This window comes from Phocoena sinus, chromosome 20, assembly GCF_008692025.1.
Source record: "Phocoena sinus isolate mPhoSin1 chromosome 20, mPhoSin1.pri, whole genome shotgun sequence".
Classification (NCBI taxonomy): Eukaryota; Metazoa; Chordata; class Mammalia; order Artiodactyla; family Phocoenidae; genus Phocoena; species Phocoena sinus.
The window spans coordinates 5,369,790-5,389,784 of record NC_045782.1 but is presented as its reverse complement, the minus strand read 5'-3'; the positions used below and the strand labels follow the sequence as shown (position 1 = coordinate 5,389,784).

The 19,995-nt window shown below is 39.8% G+C and overlaps 1 protein-coding gene across 2 annotated transcripts in view; it reads left to right on the top strand.

Annotated features, from left to right (window-relative positions):
- The window catches only part of MAP2K4 (mitogen-activated protein kinase kinase 4), a 105,390-nt gene that overhangs the window by 42,102 nt on the left and 43,293 nt on the right, over positions 1-19,995 (top strand). For both annotated transcript variants that reach the window (XM_032616742.1, XM_032616741.1), the window contains one exon: positions 16,333-16,507. In XM_032616742.1, the coding sequence (XP_032472633.1) occupies positions 16,333-16,507 (175 nt within the window). The remainder of the gene's footprint in view (positions 1-16,332; positions 16,508-19,995) is intronic.

Sequence of the window (19,995 nt, the reverse complement as noted above, 5' to 3'; positions counted from 1 at the left end):
AGAATAAGTTGGAAGACTTAAACTTCAAGGTTTGCTATAAATCTACAGTAATTAGGGCTTTGTGGAAGGACATTAAGGATAGACAAATAGATCAACAGAATAGAATAGAAAGTCCGGTAGACAAACATAAAATCCATTTTTAAAAAAAAATTTATATTGGAGTATGGTTGATTTACAATGTTGTGTTAGTTTCAGGTGTACAGCAAAGTGAATCAGTTATACGTACATCAATACTTATGTCCACTCTTTTTTTTTTTTTAAGCTTCTTTTCCCATATAGTCCATTCCAGAGTATTGAGTAGAGTTCCCTGTGCTCTACAGCAGGTTCTTATTATCTGTTTTATATATAGTAGGGTGTATATGTCAATCCCAATCTCCCAATTTATTCCTCCCCCATTTATCCCCTAGTAGCTATGTTTGTTTTCTACATCTGTGACTCTACTTCTGTTTTGTAAATAAGTTTATTTTGTACCCCTTTTTTAAGGTAATCAATATCATGTGATATTTATCTTTCTGTGTCTGACTTACTTCACTCAGTATGACAATCTCTAGGTCCATCCATGTTGCTGCAAATGACATTATTTTGTTCTTTTTTATGGCTAATATTCCATTGTATATATGTACTGCATCTTCTATTTACAACAGCCAGGACATGGAAGCAACCTAAATGTCCATCAACAGAGGAATGGATAAAATCCACTTATTTTTGATCAGCTGCCTATACAGTTCAGTGGGGAAAAGGAGAGAATTTCCATGGTGATGGAACAACTGGAAGAAGGAATGGAACAGAGTAAATCTTGATTCCTACTTTATGCCATACGCAAAAAGTAGTTTGAGATGGATCATAGATCTATGAGGAGAAATTCTATAAAGCTTATAAAAGAAAATATCCAAATCATATTGTGGTCTGGCATAAGGAAAGATTTTTTTGACAGGACAAAGAAAGAAATAACTACTAAGAAATGATAGACTGGATTTTACCAAAATTTAAAATTTCTGCTCATCCAAAGCTTCTTAAGAAAATAAATAGGCAAGCTACATACTGGGAGAAAATATTCACAGTTAATATATCTGACAAAGAACTTTAGTAAATATAATGAAGTACAACACAAAACAAAGAAAAATGTGGGTTAAAGACTTCACAGACGTTTCTCCAAAGTGTATAGGAATGGATAATAAGTACATGAAAAACGTGCTTAACAACATCATTAATTAGGGAAATGCATATTAAAACTACAAGGAAATACTATACATACTGTCAGAATGCATAAAATTTAAAAGACCATGCAGTATATTGGCAGGTATAGGGTGTAATTGGAATTCTCACATATTGTTGGGGAAGTAGAAAGTGGTATAATCACTTTAGAAAACTCTTTGATAGTTTCTTATAAAGTTAAACATACATCTACCCCATGACTCAGGAATTCTACTCCTTATTATTTACCCAAAATGAAAATGTCCTCAGAAAGACTTGCATACTAATGTTCATTAAAAACTGTATTCATAATTGCCCTCAAACTAGAGACAACCCAGATGTCTAATAATGGAAGAATGGATAAACAAATTGTGGTATATAATTCAATGAAATTCTCAACTGTAAAAAAGAACAAAGTACTGATGCCCACAGTCACATTGATGAATCACTGAAAATGCTGAGCAGAAGAGACCGGACACAAGAAAACACACCGTCTGATTGTATCCATGAAATTCTGAAGGAGGCAAAACTAATTTATGGTGGCTGAAATCAGACAGTGTGTGTCTCTGGAGGGGACTGAAAAGCATGGCTGAAGAGAACTTTCCAGGGTGATGGAATATCCTATATCTTGTTAGGGTTGTGAGATATAAGGGTGTACGTGTTTGTTAACTCATCAAAGTCAGTACTTAATGGTTTGTGCATTTCACTATATGAAAACGATACTGCAATTACGAAAAGGCCAGAACAATAATGATAAAAATTATGAGTATATTATTTACTTTCACTAAACAGTACTTGTGGCTTTCTGTTCTTGTTCTCAAAGCACCTCTGTGTTTCATCAGTCACTTGATAAGTATATGCACCCTGTGTTTTTATTGGATTTGGCTCCTGTGCCTGTGACAAATTTTGTTTCTGCCCATTTGGTTTCCCTTGTCATGATGTTTGAAAGAGACCTAGAGTGAAAAGTTAAAGAAGGTTATCAGGTAGCTTTTGAGGATTAATCTGGAACATTCATCAAGTCACATGAGGTGTGGTGTACACTTAAGTAGTTATAAGGTGCAGGGACATGTTGTCTTTACTGTGCTTTTAAAAGCACATTTACCGGTGGTGTTTGCTTCCCTCTCTTTCTGTCTTTTCTCTCTTTCTGTTTTTAAATATAGAAAAGTATAAAGAAGAAAACCAAAATGGCCCATAATTTTACTGTCCAGATAATTGATGTTACCCTTTAAAAAATGAGTAATATACACTTCTAGTAAGAGAATTCAGTTGGTATAGAAAGTTATAAAATAAAAAGCTCCATGTCCTTAATATTGCTCTCTGAAGATATGACTTTATTATAAAGTATAATATGTCCTTGCAGAAAAACTTGTTCATATATCAAAATATGTGATAATTTATATAAAACCATGAAAATATTTATACAAAAAGTAGTTTTATTATGCACTGCTTTGTAGCTTGTTTTTTTTCACAGTACATCTTGCAGATATTTCTAAATTAGCACATACCCTATTTTTCAGTCAGTTGTGTACCTTTCATTGCATTTTATAGCCAATTTAGTTTATTTTCATTTTTAAATTAAAAACAATGTTTTAAGAATAACTTTGTGTCAGTGAAATGTTGCATTTTTTTAAATTAAAAAAATTTTAATGATTATAGATTGACGGTTTTTGGCCTTTCTCCTATGTTAGGAGACTTGGAAGGCGCAGCTGTGTCTTCTCAGCCCTGGCACCATTGACATTTTAGGCTGGTTAACTCTTTGCTGTAAGGGCTGTTCTGTGTGTTGTAGGATGTTTGGCAGCACCTCTGGACTCTACTCGCTAGATGCTGTAGTGCCCCCCTCCCCCAGTTGTAAAAACCAAAAATGTCTCCAGACCCTTGGGTTGCAGAGTTGCCCCTGGTTGAGGACCACTGATGAACAGAGCATTGCAGGTACACCCGGATGGTTGCCATTGCCTCTCCTGCTGGAGGAGCTGCAGAAGTCAGACACAAGAGACGTGTTCCTTCTTAGCTTGGGGTTTCAGTGGGTGCAAAAAAGGGGAATGTAGGGAAGGGATATAGGGATATCTCATAGAACCCAGGGAGTGCGTCAGAGTTTTGTGAGCGACTGACAGCTGTCAGAAACCAAAGCAACCCAATAGGTGTTCTGTCATATGTTCAGCAGCTGTTTATTGAATGTCTGCCATCTACTAGGTACTGTGGTGGCCACTGGGTATTTCATGTTGAGAAAAGGAGATGTGAGTGCTGCTTCATGAAGCCTAAGGTTTAGAGGTGGACACAGACATTCAGTGAATGAATGAATGAAATTATAAATGGTATACCTGCTATTGAAGGACTATAACCCGATGCCATGAAAGAATGAAAGAGGGGCCTGATTTGGAGTGGAGATGGTGAAGAGGTAGCCATGGAAGGCTTCTAAACCTGTGTACCTTTTTACTAGGTTTGGGGAGGGGCTGACGAGTGTTCCAAGCAGAGGGAATAGCACGTATTTGAAGGTTCAAGATATCAAGGTGGGAAAGGTTCAGCTTCTTATGGAACTGAAAGAGTGCCAGTTTGAGTGGAGAAAAATTCCGTGAGAAGGAGAAGTGGATTTAAAGTAAGGGTGGAGAGGTAGTCATGGGCCAGATGATGCAAGGTCTTGTAGGCAGAGTTGGGGTGATGTACAAAGTGTAGTGGGAAAGTGTGGCATGTTAAAGGCAGGTGAGTGACATGATCTGATTTACGTTCTGAAGTGATGGTTCTGGCTGCTGTTTGGGGTATGCACTGGAGAGAGGCAAGAATAGAATTAGGGAGACCCAGCAAGGCTGTGGTAGTGTAGCTGAAATATATGGGTGGTGATGACATTGAGTTGACAGTGGAGGCAGAGGGAAATGGACAGATTCCGGAGATTTTTGGAGACAGCATTCACGGAAATTGGTAATAATTTGAATGTGGGTTGTGAAGAGGGGAAGTCATTCATAGTGACTTCCAGAATTCTGGCTTGAATGATGGGTTCAGTTGCCATTACTGATGGGGGGCCCCTGGATGGGTCTGGAGCTTCAGTGGACAAGGGAGCACAGAAGAGCAAGAGTTAAGCTTTAGATGTGCTAAGTGTGAAATGCCTGTGAAATATCCTATCAGAGATATCAAGGAAATGAACATGACACATACTCTGGTGTCGAAAATAAGAGTCTGCTGTGCAGAGAAAAGGGCACAGATTGGAGATAAAAAGCTGAGAGTTGTCAGCATATAGATGATAACATTGTCTAGGAAGAGAGTGTATCTTGATGAGACCATTGGGTCCAGGGCTGAACCCCAAGGAAATCTGATGTTCAGAGGCTGGATACAAGAGGAGCAACAGGCTGAGATAGGAAAGACGTTTGAGAGGTAGGAAGCAGATCCATAGAGGGTGATGTCATGGGAACCGAGCATCGTTTCCAAGGGCAGGGGTGGGGGGGGTGGTCAGCTAGGTCTAATGTTCTGAGAGTACTGGTAAGGGTGCTTTGCTAGTGATGACTCCTGAGATGCCCTTTTAAACGACTCTGATTTCTTGTCATACTTGGGGGGATGGGGTTTTAGCCACCAGTGGAGATTGGAGCCCAAATAGGGAAAGGATCTTATGAAAACTTGTAACCTGTTGGTTTAGGGCAGCTTTCCTAACCTTTTCTATAAGAAGCACAGCCAGAAAAAACATTTTGGCGGTATGCTTTGAGCATAGGTGAGAAACATCAGCTCTTAGGGAATATGCAGCAAGATGTAAACATGAATGTTTGTGTGTTCTATTACTGTCTTCCTGGTTGATTAAAGAAAAAGTGCTTTCTACTTCATAAGTCAATACTACTTCAAAACACTGCAGATTTGTACAATTAATACCTTCTGTTCACTGAATATGGATATCAAAAGTTGAATATTGATCTCTGGAGTCTTTGAGCGATTCTTCTAGAAATCTTTCTTTTTTCAGTTTTTCCTTTTGCCTCATCTTAGGTCTCAGCAAAGATACTCATTTTGTTAGTAGTGCCAGGAAGCAGGCAGTTTCCATGGCAACTGACAGATTACATTTACTGTGGAAATTTCCGGAATTGACAGAGCTGCATTGCAGAAGGATGCATAAAGCAGTATTCATCTAGAGATCCTAACAGTATGGACACAGAAGAACAGTTGCAGTGCTGTGCAGGGTATGTGTTATGTTTATTTTCCTGTCTCAGGAGGATTACGAGTTATGAGGAGAGGGTAAAACAGCTTGAGGCATTTTAGTATATGCTGGCTTGCTAAAATCAGAGAAACTTTGGGAAAAAGGAGGAAAAATAATTTGGGAAGAAAGATGTGTTCGATAGCATTGGGAGGAAATCAAGATAAAGATAAATGAAGTAGAAGAATGTGATAATGAAATAAGAGGAGAAAACACACTTCAAACTGATTAGATAATAAAGGGGTCTTACAGATGGTGGTTCTAGACACAAGAAGATATTTATTTATCAAAGGAAAATTAGCAGGCGTTGGCAAGCTCAGGGAATCACGTTCTCCTGTACGGGAAGGATAATGCTGGTAAGGTAATGAGCTGCTGCCTGCTGAAGGGTGATGCGCAGCTGTGAGGGCTGCTCTGGGTGTGGGGAGGTTTGCTGCTGCCTCGTGTACTCACTTCCCTGCACGCAGGGAGAGTCAGGGAAGGGTCCTTAGACCCTCAGTCCTGCTCCCTGTGGATTTGTGGAGGCTTTTTAAGAAAAAGCCTGAAATGTATCTTGAGATTAAATTCTGGAAATAAAACTATAGGACTTGGGTAGATAATTGGAATTTCTTATCCTCCAGAGCATGACTGTAAATTTGAAAGAGAAATGATATGAAAAATAGATAGGATTTAGATCATTTAAATGATAGGTGATATCTAGCTGACTAGATGTCATGTAGGTTATGTAGTCAGCAAACTACAGCTCATGAGCCAAATGTAGCCTGCTGCTAGTTTTTGAAAATAAAGTCTTATTGGAATGTAGCTACACCCATTTGGTTACACAGTTGCCACAGAGACTTCTGTAGATGGCAAAGCCTGAAATATTTATTGTCTGTCCCTTTACAGAAAAGTTTGGTGACTTGTGATTTAGATGGTGTATTGGATTCCTAGGGCTGCTGTAACAAATTCCCACAGACTTGGTGGCTTAAAGCAACAGAAATTTATTCTCTAGGGTTCAGGAGTCCAGAAATTCTGAAGTCAAGGTGTTGGCAGGGCTGTGCTTCTTTGGAAGGCTTTAGAGGAGGATCCTTCTGTCCTATTCCTAGCTCAGGTAGCTCCTGGTGTCTCTTGGGTTTTGATAGTATAACTCCAGTTGCTGCCTGTCCTTATTTCCCTGTCTCTGTTTCCTTTTCTGTCTCTTTTAAGGACACTCATCATTATATTTAGGGTCCACCCTAATCCAGGATGGTCTTTTCTGGAGACCATTTGCTTAATTACATCTGTAAAGATAAGGTCACCTTCTGAGATTCCAGATGGACATACCTTTTGTTGGGGCTACAGTTCAGCTCACTGCATATGGTGTGAAAGAACTGGGTTTTGGCTTCTTAGACCACATTCTGTGTTAAGAAAAGTCAGTTCCTGGCAGGTTTCCTTTGGAAACCTGTGAGGCATATCCTCTGAAGTAGACTTGTTGACCTGCTGGAGAGGGTGTTAAATTTACTTTTCAAGGACTGGATAATACAGACATAGTTAAAAATCATAGCAGACAGCCTCTGTGATGCAAACAGAAGCAGCTGGGTAGAGGTAGTACTGGAATATTCGCAGGAGAAAAGGTACTAAAATATTCACAGGAAACCATGAGCATTGTCTAACGTTACATGTCTCCATCAGTCTCTCCTCAACTCCCACCCCCTAAAAAACAACAAAGTGAATCTGGAAATTTAGTGAAAGGTAGTTGGAACCAAAATGAGAATCAGAATTTTGAGAGATTAGACTCATGACTAGATTATGACAATGGGAAATACATATATGATTTAAAATAACTAGATTCCATACATGAGTAGAGTGAATAGAACTGTAAATTTGAGACTTGACTCTGGTTAGAGAGCCTTTGTATCGTTATAAGAGCATATAGACTGTTGGCCTAGGCAGGCGAGGTCCGTGATGTTTCCTCTTACCTTCTGAGCACATTTATAAGCCATAGTAATGACAGTAGATCTCTATCCTTGCATCCCTTGGAAGTTTCATCTAGCATGTTTGGGTATATTTGGAAATGTTTAAGCAGTGATGCATGCCCATGGTGAAGAATCAGATGGTAGCCAGGGGATTCCAGGGTGGGTGCTGGAGCTGCAGAGAAAATCCTCCTCACTCTGATCTCAGGGACCCCAGCCTAGTGCCTGCATCCTCAGCTGTACACCTGAAAATGAAGCCCCTGGTGTAGACTTGATGGAGATAATTACCAGAATTAAGCAGAGATGGTTAGAAGTGGATCCAAATTAGGGTTCACCAAGAATAAGCAGTACCAAACTAGCCTACTATACTTAAAAAAAAAAAAAAAGTTACTGGGCTGTAGATCAGGAATTTGCCGTGGGCTGGGTGTTTCTTGATTTCACCATATGTGGGTACAGAGGAGGAACATGAAGCCCGAGCCAGGATTTTCAGGCACAGTTTCCTGAAGGGCAAGACTGGGTGAAGTTCGTATATTCTTTCTAATTGAATTCTGTTAGTCTGTGACTGTGTGTTTCTTGAACACCAAACTGAGATGTTAGCAAGCGGTAGGAATGGAAGTTTTCTTCTCTTCTTCCTTTAACAAGATGTTTTGTGTACTAAGTGCCACCCATGTTGAATTGTGTGCTTCAGCTTAAACAGCTTCAGAGATAGATTCAAATTTAGCTACAATCACTTTATTTTTTATTTTTGATATAAATTTTATTTATTTATTTTTGGCTATGTTGGGTCTTTGTTGCTGCGTGCGGGCTTTCTCTAGTTGCAGCGAGCGGGGGCTACTCTTCGTTGCGGTGCGCGGGCTTCTCATTGCGGTGGCTTCTCTCGTTGCGGAGCACGGGCTCTAGGTGCGCAGGCTTCAGTAGTTGTGGCTCACAGGCTCAGTAGTTGTGGCTCGTGGGCTCTAGAGTGCAGGCTCAGTAGTTGTGGCGCACGGGCTTAGTTGCTCCGCGGCATGTGGGATCTTCCCTGACCAGGGCTCGAACCCGTGTCCCCTGCATTGGCAGGCGGATTCTTAACCACTGCACCACCGGGGAAGCCCCGCTACGATTACTTTAACTTTTAATTTTTCTGTTGGCATCTAGAATCTATGTAAGGAAATAGAATGAGATAAGGTTTAAAGCATAGATTGGGATTAAATTAAGCTGGTTGATCATAGTTCATACAAGCTACAATTTAAGTACTATAAGGGGTTCAAAAGCACACTAGATTTCAAGTAGATATATTATATAAAATAGATGCATAGCAAAACGTGTCTGTTAATAAAATTTATTTCTATAAAATCTTTTTTTCTCATTGACCTATTTAGATAAATGTCCCCCCAAAATAATAAAAATAAGCTTGAGAATGTAGTTGTTTCATAGTTATGTGTTTAAAAGATAATTCACATAGTAATAGTATTAAAAATTAGCTACAGGTTAGGATAAAAATAGTGGTTCAGACCCTTGGTTCTTGTTTGCTTGAGGAACTAAAGTTATGACTTTATAAAAGCAATTTCATATTTGTAGTACAAAATGATATATGAGTAGCAGCTGCCTGCTAAAATATTTAAGAAACAAAGGTGAGAATATGAAACATAGAAAATTAAGACAACTTAATGCTAAATGCTATATCTGATTGCTAATAACAATAACAGCCAGGGTAAAGAAAAAATGTACCCAGAGTTTCTCTTGCAACATTCCTGCAGAGGTTGATTGAGGTAAGGGGGCCCCTTCTGAGCCTCTAGTCTCAAAGACCGAGCATCTTCATTCTCTTTCCCGCCCTCCCCCCTCACTGGTAACTACAGAAAATACCTGGAGAGCGATGGGAGGAGGAGGAAAGTGGATGCAGACACATTCCACTGGGTAGTGTGGTCATTCTGAGAAGTGTTGTAGGTGGACGCAGAGAAGGGCTGTAGCAGCAAAGTAGACTGAGAGTTGTATTTTTATATTTGCTGCTGTCAGCTGAGAGCACAGCATTAGAGAACAAGGAGATTGCGGGGAGGAGCATTTGCCTTTGGAGCAGTGAGTGCTTTGATTGAATGCACTGAGCCCTGGATGCCTCAAACTGTACACGTGCTTTCAGCTGTAGACGTGGGACAGGCAGATCCCTTTCACACAGAGTGGGGCCCAAGGAAACTCAGTCTCTCTCTCTTGACAGTTTTGAGGTATAATTGACATGTAATAACCCGCACCTATTTAAGGTGTACATTTGCTGAGTTTTGAGGTATGTATGCACCTGTGAAACCATCACCACAGGCAACATAATGAACATATTCATCATCGCCCAGAGTTTCCTCCTGCCCCCTTGTAGTTTTTATATCCAGACGTTTGATTTGGTTCTTCTCTCCATTCTTTAATTTCTTGAACATATGGAATACAGTAATAAACACTGTTTCATTGTTCTTGTCTACTTATTCTAGCATCTCTATCATTTCTGGATCACTTTGAATTGGTTGCTTTTTCTCCTTACGATGGCTCATAGTATCTTGCTTCTTTGCATACTTGGGGATTTTAGATTGCATGCCAGGCATTGGGTGCTGGCTGCTTTTGTATCTTATAAATATTTTTGAGCTCTGTCCTTTGGTTAAGTTCCTTGGAAATAGTTTGATACTTTTCGGGTCTCTTTTTTCAGCTTCGGTAGGTGAGACCGGATCCTTCTGCGTGCTTTCCTGAATTCCCCATGAGTTGTGGAGTTTTCCACTCTTGTGGAGTTGTTGTATGAGCCTGGGTATCATTCCCTCTAATGCTTTTGGGTGGTTCTTTCCTCAGCCTTGTGTAGGTTCCTCATAAGCTTGTGCTGATCAACGGGGCCGGGGGGGGCCCTGCACGTCTGTGGGGTCCTCCTTCTGTGCGGCTCTCTCTTATCTAGTGCTCTACCTTGAGAGCTCGGTCTCCCCAGACTCCCAGGTCCGTCGCCTCCTCGTGAGGATCTGCTGGATCTGCCCCCCTGTGTTGTGGTCTGTGAAGTCTCCCTAGGCAGTATGCACGCTGGGGTGGCTGCCGGCTCGCCTTGTGTATTTCCTGCCTCTCAGCACTCCCTCGCTGTCTTTTGTTGTCCGCTGTCCAGGGTCTTCAAGACCTTCCCCGTGTATTGTCTTTTTTTTTTCAGTTGTTTCAGGTGTGAGTATGTCTGTCTCCCGATGCTCCATAATAGCCCAAGCACAAGTGCCACAGACACTCATCGTGACATAGGAGGAGAATTATGGAATTAGGGAATAATATCTTCAACGCTTTGAGAAAGAGCATCTCTGAATATGATATTTTGTAGCATTCAAAATCTTTTTTTACAAGAATGATTAGCATTTGTAATAAAGTAGAAGAAATCATGGCATTCATAAAAAAGGATTGAAAAATAGGAGAGAACAAATTTGGATAAATAGGCAACAGAATTACTGAAAAGGGTGATAGATGAGAAAAAAAGACATTGCTAGGAAACTGTAAATGCAGTGGTGGAATGAAATCCATATTGCATGTGGAACTTAAATGGTACTGCGTGGCAGCAAAAGAAAAGAATGTGGTGGGAATAATTGATTTGAAAACATACAAAGTACCACATTTTTTACATATATAAATGCATAAATACAATCGGAAGGTAAACAACACCCTGGAGAAATATTTGCAATACAGGACGAAGAGTTGATAGGTATGTTAATAGAAAAAGAACTTTTTAGCAGAAGCAGCGACAGCAAAACAAACACCAGTCTAGGAGGGCTCTGGCTAAGGGGGTGTTATCTCAGGCGGTTAACCAAAGAAACGCTGTTTACCAAATAGCTCAGAACATCCAACTCCAAGAGTAATACATCAAAATGCCACTTAAGAGTGAGTGATCTAACCCCAGTCACCTTTCCGCTGGCCTGAGGGAAAGGGTGCTATGGGCCGGGCGCAGGCTCTCCAGGCAGCGCTATGCAGCCATGTGGACCCTGTGACGGCCGACACGTCGACGATGCACTCAGTGAGGTCTGCAAAGCAGTAGGTGCAACAGGTCATTCAGTGACCTATCCACATAGTACAGAAAAATGCAAAGGATCTATACTGAAATGTTAATAGTGCTTTTCTCTAGATTATGATTGATTTTTCTTTTTAAATTTCTCTTCTACCTGTGTAGCTGTGAGAGGGATTTAGGATTGGGTAGTCTACTTGGAAAAAGAGGTTCAGGAACTTGTCCTGCTGCTGAATTTGCACAGCAGAACCCTGTGTTTAGTAGATGGCGGGGCTGGGGCTAGAGCTCTCCCTGGTAACCTTGGCCGTGCCGTTCTGTTTCTTTAAAAAACAAGCCCACCCACCTACATACAAAGCCCCAGGCAGCTTTATCAGACACATGAGGTAGAAATAAAGCTTTTCTCAGGGCCCAGTCTGATTACGTTCTGGAACATTATGTCACAGTTCTTTAGTTGTTTTGGAATCGGTAGGATTTCAGAAATTCATAGATTAGTCTGGGCCAATGAAGGGATGGTAATTAAAATACAGTAGTGATGATTCAGTATTAAATAGTAAACAGACAAGTTGCTTATTTCTATCCAGAAGATCAGTTATCAGAGAAAGTACTGAGACATGCAGATGGCCAACAGACACTTGAAAAGATTCTCAATATCACTAATTACTAGAGAAATGCAAATCAAAACCACAATGAGGTATCACCTCGCAGCTGTCAGAATGGCCATCATCAAAAAGTCTACAAATAATAAATGCTGGAGAGGGTGTGGAGAAAAAGGAAACTTCCTATAGGACTATTGGTGGGAATGTAAATTGGTACAGCCGCTGTGGAGAACAGTATGAAGGGTCCTTAAAAAACTAAAAATAAAGCTACCATATGATCTAGCAGTCCCACTCCTGGGTATATATCTGGAAAAAAACCCCTCTAATTTGAAAAGATACATGCACCCCAAGGTTCATAGCAGCACTATTTACAATAGCCAAGACATGGAACCAACCCAAGTGCCCATCAACAGACAGCTGGTTTAAGAAGATGATATATATATATATACGGAATATTACTCAGCCATGACAGAGAATGAACTATTGCTATTTGCAGCAACATGGATGGATCTAGAGAATATTATACCTAGTGAAGTAAGTCAAAGAAAGACAAATACTATATATCATATATGTGGAATATAAAAAATAATACAAATGAATCTATATACAAAATGGAAATAGACTCACAGACATAGAAAACAAACTTATGGTGCTAACTCCCCCTGCCCTTGAATATGTAGACTTACCCACCCTGTGAGTGGCAGCCTGGTATAAGGCATGAGAGAGACATTGCCAGAGCATGTGTACCCTCCCTGTAGGGTTAGCTCTGAAAGAGAGGAATTGAACGGAGTGTGTTTAGTTTCTTCTCTATATTCACTGATCAGTCAGTAAGGCCTCAGGTGAGAGACCAGATCCCTCTGCATGGAACAGTGAGGCATGGGAGGAATAAGTGTTCCCTTAAACAATTGGGGAGAGGTAAGCCCTAAAAGCTTTGATATTTTCCAGTCATTCATATGGCATCTTTTTATAAAGCCAGGGAATATTGTCGTTTGAAAAGGAACATGAAGATACTGACCACATGGGACATATATACCCAATCTGTTTATATTAGCTGTTGAATATCTGTTGGTAAGATATGGTATGTCCATGAATTGATTTTCCAAATTTGATTCAAATTAATAAGGTTGATTGATTTTTTTTTTTTTTTTACGTTTTAATCCTTTGTGTTGGTGTCTGTAGATTTCACCAGAGTCTATTATTACCACTAAAATTCTACTAACCTTTATATAGGAGAAAGTATATTAATGGTAACATCAGTCTATATCTAAGCAGCTTCCCTGGTGCTGTTAATATCTATCCAAAAACATACTGTTTGAAATACCGTATTCAAGAGATACATTACGCATTTAATTCAGATTTGTGATCTGTAAGGCATTTAAAAAATGTAAGTGTGTAGCTGATTTTTTACCTGGAATGTGTATCATTTGATAATCTAATTACAAGTCCTAATATAACAAAGACTACTAAAACTTGTTGTCATATTAAAGACCTCTAAATCCAGAGGAGAAGATTACTGATTTTTCTATGGACTTTTTTCTACTGGACTTTCCTATGTAGAGGGCTAGATAGGGGGCTGGGATTGTATTCCTTTCTGAGACTTGGGTTAATTTGAGATATGGAACCTCAGTCCTTTGCTTGTTTCTTGAGTGGACTCAACAAAAACATTGGAGGGGTGTCCTGGTTAAGTATTGTCCATGTAGAGCACTTAACCTATTTTAGAAGGAATATAAGGCACTGATAGGCAGAGGCATTGAGGATGACTTACAGGTTTGTTGAGTTGAGTCAAACTAATTTCCAGGTAAGAAATTAATAATGAAATGACTGGGAATTTCTGATACTGTCTAATAGAAGTAACACTTAAATCTTGCTTGATAGATTTGCTTAAAGTTAAAGAACTGTAAGTAGGGTTTTGGCCGCTTGGTACAGTTGCCTCAGTGATTGACTGCTAGAGTTTCATGGTAAAGGTTCAGGTCAGGCTTCCAGATCTGGTTACTACAGTGCTTTATCTACGTACAGTTCTTCTTTGGAAGCAATCATGGTTGAACTAACTCTTATAACAGTAGCTGTGAAGCAGTTTCATTGGAAAGATCGCCAGTCCAGTATGAATGAAGACTCTATGAACATGCCTTGGTGATGGCATAACCGTAACATGTTTTTCTGTGGTTTTCACAACTCTTTTCCTGTCTAAGTGAGAAAATGGAACTCTGGGTAGTAATCACATTCTCCTGTTCATCTTTTTCCTTTGCAGCTGTATTGAGATATCATTCATACACCATACAGCTCACTCATTTAAACTGTATAACCCTACTGCTTTTAGTATATTCAGAGTTGTACATCTGTCACCTTACTCAATTTTTGAACATTTTTGTTAGCCTAAGAAGATAACTCACATTCCTTATCTGTCAATCTGTTCACTTTCAAAAAGAAAAAAGAATCTTATCCAGAAATCATACAGCAGGCCTACAGTAAGCTAAACTATTAGCAGAGATATTTCATAATTCTAAAATTTGACCTTCAGTGTGATAGACAATATTATAACTTGTTTTTCATATCATTCATTTCATTTCTCAGGAATGCTAGCAACAAACGTTATATGACACAATGTAATGATGAGTGATAGCCTTTGCCATATTCTCTTGGCTAGAAGCAAGTCGCAGGTCCCATCCATATTCAAACAGAGGAGCTTATGTAAAGATGTGGGTGCCAGGAAAGTGGAGGTCATGGGCAGCACCTTAGAGCCTGTCTGCCACTACCCTCAGCAGTAGGCTAGTGCTGTATATTTCACCAGTGATTAAATTGAGCCATAAAGATGGTGTTTTCTTGCCAATGATCATAGAACAATAGTCATTATTCATGGAACTTCTTTATGTTAGAATACTTCCTGGCTTAATCTGTCTACTTCATGAAAAAGATTACTGAGAAAATTAGTCACTGGGCTTCATCTGCTTGCCTAGATCCGATTTCCATCTTAGCCAGTTCAAGCTTCACCTCCGTACCTGAATGGTCACTTATGCCACTGCTTTCTGGGCTTCCTTTGACTCTAGATGCTAGGGTATATATAATATTGGTGAAAGTATTTTGTAAACTGAAAAGAACTTGTGACGAATGAAAGCTGGTATTATGACTTATTAAAGTTATGATTTGAGAATCTGGCATTTGGAATGCTGGTTCACTAAGCTGTTATTTAGACAAAGCATAGTAACTTTTTAACTCTAACCTTGACTCTTGGTTATTATTAATATCAGTACTAGCATAAATGATTATTCTGGGGGAGTCATTTTAAAATTCTAAATATATGAGAACCTTAAAAGTAACTACAAAAAACAGTTCTACTAATCTGAGAAAACATTTCCTTAATTTTGGAAGAAGAAATAGATAACCAATCATGTTCTTGCTTGTATCATTAGATCAGATTTTAAAAGAGATTCTGATCGTTTAATATGAAATTGAAGAAATGTAGATGATATTCAATGGAATCTTTTTCTTTATGTCTGTTGCACTCTGGTTTGATACAGTTCATCCCTACACAGTGGTATGTGTGTGAGACAGAGGCAGACACAAACGAGATTGATTCTACATTTTTCATTGGATTTGCTTTTTTACAAAGTATGGTTAGAAGTTAGTACTTTGATCTCCGTGCTGGCATTTTGGAGGTGATTTTTTTATATAATGAAAATCTGTAACAAGTGAACGCTTCTGTCCTTAAATCATTCTTTTTTCACCCCATTGCTCTATCTGTTGATCAAGGGCTGAGAGGCTCAATTTTGAATAGCACATGGTAGTTTTCCTCGTAGAGCCAGCTGGCTAGTCGTTTAACTGTTCTCCCACTTCAGCATGGCTTTAGCATGAATAGGGCAGTATCCTAAGGTGCTCGTCCCCAAACTTGGCTAGAATCATCGCGGTATCTTTAAATATACTGTTTTTTGACCCTATCCCCACATATTCTGATATAATAGCTATATGATGATACCTGGGCATTGGGATTTAATAAATCTCCCCTGGTGATTCTGATGAGCAGCAAAGTTTGTGAACAGCTAGCTGTATTAAGGATCGAGGACCTGGAGTAATTAATGTTGGGTAAGGTAGGATAAGAACTTTTTGGAAATGAGGTTTGTAGCACCTGCGATTCTGCATTTGATAATGCAGTTTTGCAAAGTTTGGAAAAGATCTCGTATTTGGAAATGAAACTGGTCTGCAGTATTAGTTGCTTCAGTAAATGGAAATTTGGTTTTATGAATCCCATAAAAGCTAAGTTCATTGACTCCCTGAATTTAGGCCTTTCTTAATTAACTCAGTGTGTAAAAAACCAAGATGACACAAACGAACAAAAAAAAAATCCCCAGAAACCCGGAGCGCAGACTGTTGTAGTAACTGATGAGAAAACAAATTTTCCCACGCATTAATCAGTGCTAGCTAAAAGAAAAAAGTCAAAACCTATTTAAAATGTGGAAAAATTGCTTCCCAATATTTTAACAGAGAGAGACTGAGAACACACAGCATTGAATCGTCAGGAAAACTGAAGATCTCTCCTGAGCAGCACTGGGATTTCACTGCAGAGGACTTGAAAGACCTTGGAGAAATTGGACGAGGAGCTTATGGTTCTGTCAACAAAATGGTCCACAAACCAAGTGGGCAAATAATGGCGGTTAAAGTAGGTGATGCCCATGATTACTTTTGGTACTTTAGTCCACTCGGTGCAATTTCTTGGTGCAGTAACACCACTACTGCTCTGTTCTCACTGGTGTGGTAAATATGGGTGTTCCTGAAATGGTTTCTCCGAATCCTTTTGAGGGTGTTTTATATTATATAGAGGTTGTCTTACCGGTGGCATGTTTCCTGCCTCTCGGGAGACATGAGTCGTGAGGTGTGCATGTTCCCTGCACTTTCGGCATGATTCTTTAACGTGTTTTAAACCTCAGGCCCTCCCGCTGGCTGCCAAGGTGAGTTCCGGTGGGGCGGCCGCACCCTGGGGGCCGGGCAGTGCCGCGCCGCGCCAGAGCTGCACAGAGACGCGGCGCACTGGGTTGGGCAGGGTGCGGGGCTAGGGCTAACAGCAGGCTCGCTGACGGTTTCCCGGAAACCACGCACATGCTGTTGCCACTAACCTCAACCTTACTCGGTCCTGACCGGCTCGGCTTCTCTCTGTTTTTTTCACCTCCACTCAGTACCTCCCTGTGCCCCGGCTCCAAGGTTGTACTGAAACGCATACTTTGTGATGCTGCTGTCCCAGTCTGTCATTACTGTGAGTGTCATGCCACTTAATATGTTCATTTCAAACAAAAACATCAAGAATGGCCAGAAGTGGAGATTGGCCGCTAGACTGTACCTGGCAGGCTTATGTTGGTACCTGTGGGGAAAACGTGGTTTCCGTCTGACTCCCAGGGGGCCCACATCGTTGTAACTTGTTCATGTGTTTGTTCAGATGTTTAACGAATATTTGCTCTGTGTAAGATATTTCAAGAAAGTCAGCGATGGAGGGAGGGGGGCAGTTTAAAAGGAAAAAATGGAGATATGGCCACACTCTCATCGAATTTAAAATTTTTGTGGGAACAGATACTTTCCCATTTTGCAAGAACTGAGAATGGGTTTGCCGACAGTCTAAGCTAATCATCTTCCTGTTAGTCCCCTCCCTATTTTGAGAGTTTATCAAAATGACTTGATGAGAGGAGTGACCTGTTTCCTACTTGGCTTTTGGGAGTGGATTTGTGTCACATTAATATAAAATGCTGCCTGTGTTGAAGTTTATTGTGAGCAAAATGTTACTCTGTTTTAGCCTCCTTCACTGCTGAGCATTTCTCTTTGCTGGGTTATATAAAACTAATGAAAAATTAATGGTGGGGAGAAACCTTAGGATTCTCTCTATGGGTTCCTAAGCTGTTTTTGGTCATATTTCTTCTACAATGTGGTGGCAACTGTAGACTCTTTTCTTGGGAAGATGGATACATATACAAAATTTTGCATATAGCCACAGACCTCTAAAGATGCCGAGGCTAAGACCTCTACTTTGGATTACCTGTTGAAATAAAATGTTGTTTTTCTTGGAATGTAAAATAATTTCTCTCTTTTTATGTTGTGAGCTGTAGTGTGAGTGGAAAGAAAGTCATTTTATTTAGACTTTTCTGCATGAGTGTTGCATTGCCCTTATGTACTGTCTGTGCATGACGCTCACTTTTACTTGGCTGGGGCTTAAGGGAAAGCTATCCTATACAACTAAAGTCCTAAACTTTTCTCCCAGATACCAGGGAAGGTCCTTTTAAAATAATTATGTCCTGCTGTTTTCAGTCTGTGCTGTGTGTGCTTTACTATGTTGATCAGCATCATAAACTGTCTTGGTAATCTGGATAGACTTTAATCATGGTTAATAGGTTTTAAAGGTAAATAAAGAAGTTCCTTCATTTGGATGTTAAAGTTTTTCTTCATTTGCTAACATTTCAACTGTATAATGCTTAGTCAAATTTCAAAAGAATTTAAGAGTGAAAACAGGAAATTGTTGTCTGCCATTTGTAATCTGATCTTATTTTGAGATCCCCTGGTGGAAATGCTATTAAAAACCCCAGTTCTTAAGAAGTACTCCTCAGGTGGTGATGGGACCCACAGACTGATATCTATCACGTCTGTACTCACCAGGTGATGCTGTCTATCTTTGTCACCTTGAATTCTTGAGCAAGCATGATAGTTTAGCATGGGAGTGGTGGGAGGGCAATTTAAAATGAAAAAGGAAAAAATGAGATATGGCCACACTCACACTGAACTTGGTAATCTGACATTCCAGTCAACATATTGATGGGGTGTAAGGATTGGATTTCATGAGTTCGTATAATACTGGAAGAGTGTTTGTGCATTAATATATATTAAAATTGGATACCAATTTGATGACTAGTATATGCCATCTACTACAAATTTAAAACGTATTATTGTTGGTCTCTTTGAAAAAACTTAGCCCTTCATCATACCAAGAGTTTATTCACTCTTCACTTAGGCACACAGACCAGACTGTCGAGTGAAGATACACAGAGGCATCGTACGATTGAGGAGTTAGATCTGACATTTTACACGTAGATGGCTCTATTCCTGAGCACGCACTGGTTTTATCTCTGAGATGAGGACTGGGGAGATTTAAAGGAGCTGTGAGACAGCGGTTCACGCTCCTGTAAGTTTTCCTTGGTGTTGGTGAAATGAGAAACCCACTAGAAGTAGCTGTATACTAAGTGTCTTATTATGCACTTAATATAGAAGGATTTCTTTTTTCTTTTTAACATCTTTATTGGAGTATAATTGCTTTACAATGTTGTGTTACTTTCTGCTTTATAACAAAGTGAATCAGCTATATGTGTACATATATCCCCATATCCCCTCCCTCTTGCATCTCCCTCCAACCCTCCCTATCCCACCCCTCTAGGTGGTCACACAGCACCGAGCTGATCTCCCTGTGCTATGTGGCTGCTTCCCACTAGCTATCTGTTTTCCATCTGGTAGTGTATATATGTCCATGCCACTCTCTCACTTCATCCCACCTTCCCCTTCCCCTGCCCCATGTCCTCAAATCCATTCTCTACGTCTGTGTCTTTATTCCTGTCCTGCCCCTAGGTTCTTCAGGACTAATTTTTTTTTTTTAGATTCCATATATATGTGTTAGCATACAGTATTTGTTTTTCTCTTTCTGACTGACTTCACTCTGTATGACAGACTCTGGCTCCATCCACCTCACTACAAATAACTCAATTTCGTTTCTTTTTATGGCTGAGTAATATTCCATTGTATATATGTGCCACATCTTCTTTACCCATTCATCTGTCGATGGACACTTAGGTTGCTTCCATGTCCTGGCTATTGTAAATAGTGCTGCAGTGAACACTGTGGTACATGACTCTTTTGGAATTATGGTTTTCTCAGGGTATATGCCCAGTAGTGGGACTGCTGGGTCATATGGTAGTTCTATTTTTAGTTTTTTAAGGAACCTGCATACTGTTCTCCATAGTAGCTGTATCAATTTACATTCTCACCAACAGTGCAAGAGGGTTCCCTTTTCTCCACACCCTGTCCAGCATTTATTGTTTGTAGATTTAAAAAAATAAATTTATTATTTTATATTTATTTTTGGTTGTGTTGAGTCTTCGTTGCTGCACGCGGGCTCTCTCT